The 4,488-nt window shown below is 38.2% G+C and overlaps 1 protein-coding gene across 1 annotated transcript in view; it reads left to right on the top strand.

The window, feature by feature from the left end:
- LOC119305882 (argininosuccinate lyase, chloroplastic-like) overlaps window positions 1-3,807 on the top strand; it is an 11,109-nt gene extending 7,302 nt beyond the window's left edge. The window contains exons 6-9 of the mRNA XM_037582284.1: window positions 1,338-1,438; window positions 2,220-2,460; window positions 2,537-2,704; window positions 3,581-3,807. Coding sequence (XP_037438181.1) covers window positions 1,338-1,438; window positions 2,220-2,460; window positions 2,537-2,704; window positions 3,581-3,712 — 642 coding nt within the window. The 3' untranslated portion in view covers window positions 3,713-3,807. The remainder of the gene's footprint in view (window positions 1-1,337; window positions 1,439-2,219; window positions 2,461-2,536; window positions 2,705-3,580) is intronic.
- Window positions 3,808-4,488: the final 681 nt, after the last annotated feature.

The following is a 4,488-nucleotide window of genomic DNA, read 5'->3' as shown; positions in this document are numbered from 1 at the left end:
CCACTTAGGGCTTGTTTGGTTCAGGTGGATTTGAAGGGGATTGAGAGGGATTAAATCCGCTGCAAACTCAAAATCCCATCCAATCCCCTTGGGAGGAGGTTTAACCGAACAGGGCCTTGAGGATAAACTGCAAGCCTGAAGCCACACATAGACTATTACACGAGCTGAATGCCAAACGACGGATTAAGGGGACGTTTGGTTCTAGGCCTTACATGCCACACTTTGCCACACATTTCTTGATAAACTTGCCCAAGATTAGTTCAATAAAATGAGAGCCACAAGTTGGCAAGCTTAAGTGAATCTCGCCACACTTTTTGAGTGTATGTGATGTGGGACCCTAGTGTGGCAAAAAGCATCCTGCCTAAGGTGAGGCTTGAACCAAACACCCTTCTAAGTTGGTCAAACTTGCCTAACCTTAGGTGTGGCAACCTAAGGCAACCTTTACTCACAAACCAGACAGCCCCTAAGAGTCCGGGGCAAAAACGAGAGTACCGTTTGGTGCTTACATGGAGCCCATGCGCTCCAGGAATTTCTCATGCGTTGCTTTGCCCCGGACTCTTAGGGGCTGTCTGGTCCGGGGCAAAAACGTGCGTCATATAGGATTTTCCAGAATTATATCTTACTTCAAAAAATGTTCATGTTTTTCAAGATAATGTTCACGATTTGAAAAAATGTTCGTATTTCTAAAAAATGCTCGCGCTTTCAAAGTAATGTTTGAAATTTTGAAAAATGTTCAAAAATTCTAAAAAGTATTCAAAAAAATAAAAAATATTCAAAATTTTCGAATAAATGTTCGCGTTTTCAGAAAAATATTCAGTTTTTGAAACATTTCATATTTTTTTAAAAGTGTTCGTACTTTCAAAAAACATTTCGAAGTTTGAGAAATGTTCATTTAGAAAATGTATTAGCTACAGTACTCCTACAGTGTCGTTTTACCCAGCTAGAGAATGTCCGTACGAGATGGCAGTTCTTAAAGATGTGTGCTGTTTATATGTCACCAAAGCTTGTTTGGTCTGTTGGCTATTCCGAGCAAGCGTGTGCATTTACCCTTTTTTTATTTTTAATCCCGCGATACAGTGCACTACTGGGCCGGCCCAGGTCAGACTCCCCTGTGCATTTGCTCGACAGTATGTCGCAGAACGCGACACATAAGAGGTCCCTATATTTCTGCCAAAGGAGCCTTGCAGTGTTGCATGACCCATTCTCTTCCATGTTCAACTCACAAGTTTTCACTCAATAACTTGTGTACTGCAAACATAAATTGCTGATGTGAATATCTCCCATGTCATGGAAACCTGTTAATCTGCTAACATTATTTATTTAATTGGTGTAAACAGCTTGACATGGATGTCTCTCAGCTTGTTAGTTGTAAAAACAAGATGGACTCTACACTACAAACAGCTCTCCCTTCAGACAGCACCTATTGTTTTATGAACAGGTAAGTTAACTATATATTTTCCCTCGACTTCTCAATTTCTTTCTTGTTCCGTCGAGTTCTCTTCTATGGAATGGACTCTTGGGTGTAGTTCTGCTTGCTCTTGTATATTTTAAGTGTTAAGCATATGGCAAGGTGCAGCTGATTGTTACTATACTTTTGAGAAAAAGGCAAGCGCATTGCCATTCAGTAAGACATAGTTAGAAGTATTATCTACAGAAAAAGGAATCCCGAGGGGCAAAGAATCACGGCACCGGCGAAGCCTAGAATGCTGATTTTTCATCGCATGTTGGATAGAAGCACTGCTTGGTCCGGGCTTAGCTTCCCTTGAGAATGGTTCATAAGTTGAACTTGAAAGCTATAAGAGGGAGGGTATATATATATATATAACTGTAAAAGAGGTGTGAGATTTTCTAGAGATGTTTGAGTATAGTATGTTATTGAATTCCTAATATACTGTTAAACCATTTCATAAATATTTATATTTCTAATTCCTACATGTGAGCTTTCACCTCTGTTTGTCCATAAATATCATTGTTTGCAATAATAATTCGAAATTTCAGTAAGAACTGAGAAACACAAACACCGAGAAAGATTGCCTGAGGCCGTGATAATTAAGTGTGTTTATTTTCACTAAGAGATCCTAAATCACCCTGTTAAGTTGGACCAGGCGATTTTCCATGTTTTTTAAGGTCCAGTCCAGTTGTTTTAGAATGGTTCTCTAACTGATACGTTTTAGTTATATTTAACTTAACTCAATCTGTTTGATCTGGAACTGTTCCAGTTTATGTAAGGATCCACGTCGCATACACAAGTTTGCTGTGGAATTTGGAAATTTGATTGTCGGGGACATCTCCCGCGATCTTTCAAATATTGGATTGGAGCTGAGTTCATGGATGGAGTTGCACTTGTTGACACCAAATGATAAAGTGATTGAAAGTTTTTCGCTTATGCGAAAGCAAATGCTGGATATAGATAATTTAACAACCACATGGAGAGCTTATTCTATCTACAATCCTGTTGAGGTATAGTAGCAGAAACTACTACAGTTTGCACCTGTATCTTGTTATGTTCTGCAAGTGAAGCAACTTTCTGAAACAGGATAGCAGCAGGCGATTTTTGGCAATCTTTAGAAGTGTTTCAGAAATACTTAAAGCAGCCAAAGAATTTGCAAAACAATCATCTTTTGATCATGAAAAGGCTCGAACCTTTCTTGGGCCAAGAGATAATTTTGGTGCTTCACAACTAGCTGAATTCCATGCAACTAAGGTACATTTTATATCTATTAATTTACGTCCTCTATTCATCTTACGTCTTTGCTATTTGCAATTTAGAGCTAGAGAAGTTAGCTAACTGAAAATGGAGCAAACCTTTGTCCTATGTAGTTATTTTGTTGTTGATATCATTAATAAAAGAATCTTGGATGGATAATTCTGCTGTTTCTTTCTATTAAATGCTAGCTGGTTTTAATTTTAAAAAGTTGCACCTCTGCCATTAACAGCCTGAAATGTTTTCTTCTCTAAATAAATGAATCAAATAGTGCAAATGTGTTGTTCGTGGATCATGCGTACCTTGTTATAATAACTAGCAACCTGTATGGATGAAAAATAGAAGATATAGCATTTGACAAGAAGCAAATTAAGGGAAGGGTTTATTAGAAAAAAAAATCTTGTTTGAGCAGTTTGTCCATTGATCATAATATGTAGTCTAATTTTCTTATGGGACCACTGGTTCTGGTTTTACCAGACTGATAAAATTCCCAATTTGTTTGGATTGCCTTCCTTTCAAATAATAAGATAAATTCTATTAATTTCTACAGGAAATATCACAATGTAGTCTTCTGGCCTTCTCTTAGGAAAATTTCCCCATTCTTGACGGAATAAATTATATTAATTAGTTGCATATACTAGAAACTTGATAACAGAATTAAGTTCATATGTATGGAACTTTGATTGTACTTTTTGATCATTATAAAGCAGTATTTTAGTGTTGTTTCTTTTCTGCTGTGCCAACCATCTTTGTAGGGTTTCAGCCGTGCTCTTAGCATTTCCATGACTACATTGAACCTTTCTAGTACAATTTATGTATAATAAATAATTTTCGTTTTATCATTGACACAATTCTGTGTACTTCTCATCAAAGCAGAGTCTAGACGGTCAGAATAAAGATGAAGGAGATAGTGCTATCGAGAAGCAAAATTTCAGATTACATAGTGATGATACAATGAGGAAATTGCTCGATTGGCCTCGACGCCTTCAGTCAGAGAAAAATAACTAATGTTTTATATCGTTACTTGAAACAAACAGTCGACACAATTATTTATTTTCTTTAGGTATTTGAAAGAGCCATCCTTGTGGCGCTGTATTATGTGAATGCGTTCAGCAAGAATTGGTTTATTCTGTGAGGAAAGTTTTCAGTTTTTCTAATACATGTTGGTTTGATCCATCATCAGGCTGGAGCATGATACAGTTTTTTTGTTTAGTCTAGGAACATGATATAGCTAGGTAAAGGAAAATGTTAAGACAACCTGGAGGTTCTCCCCTTATTTTTTCTACCATATTCGAGAAACTCGAAAGGGCAAGGCCAACACCATGGTCTACTTCTGTTTGAGGCTCGGAAGGAGGGAGTGATGAAGGCGCTGCCGTCGACCTCTCCAGAGAGAGGCTAGAGCTAGACGATGACATCTCAATGTAGACGAATGATGCCCTAGAATGGCATTGTAGTCTATCACAAATTACCACAATGGAAACCATACACCATGATAACACGATGCCTATAAAAAATCCTAATGGACAAACCACTCGTCAAAGGTAAAAACTAGTGTGCCGACAATCCCGATAGCAGCCGCACGTATGTCGTTCTCAGGACACACCAGATGAGCCAGACGTCGGGTTAGCTGAGACCCCGGTATTCCAGGGGACGTCGGACATCGCCAGTTTGGACCAACAGCACTGACCCGGTTTGTTGATTAATTATCCATGGGCTAGCAGGTCCTTATGCAAGTTTTAGTTGTTATTAGGCAAATTTAAAACCAAAGTCGGGCCTTGCTCATA

The sequence above is a fragment of the Triticum dicoccoides genome, chromosome 5B (assembly GCF_002162155.2).
Source record: "Triticum dicoccoides isolate Atlit2015 ecotype Zavitan chromosome 5B, WEW_v2.0, whole genome shotgun sequence".
In the NCBI taxonomy this organism is placed as follows: domain Eukaryota; kingdom Viridiplantae; phylum Streptophyta; class Magnoliopsida; order Poales; family Poaceae; genus Triticum; species Triticum dicoccoides.
This window is presented reverse-complemented; position numbering and strand designations above follow the sequence as displayed.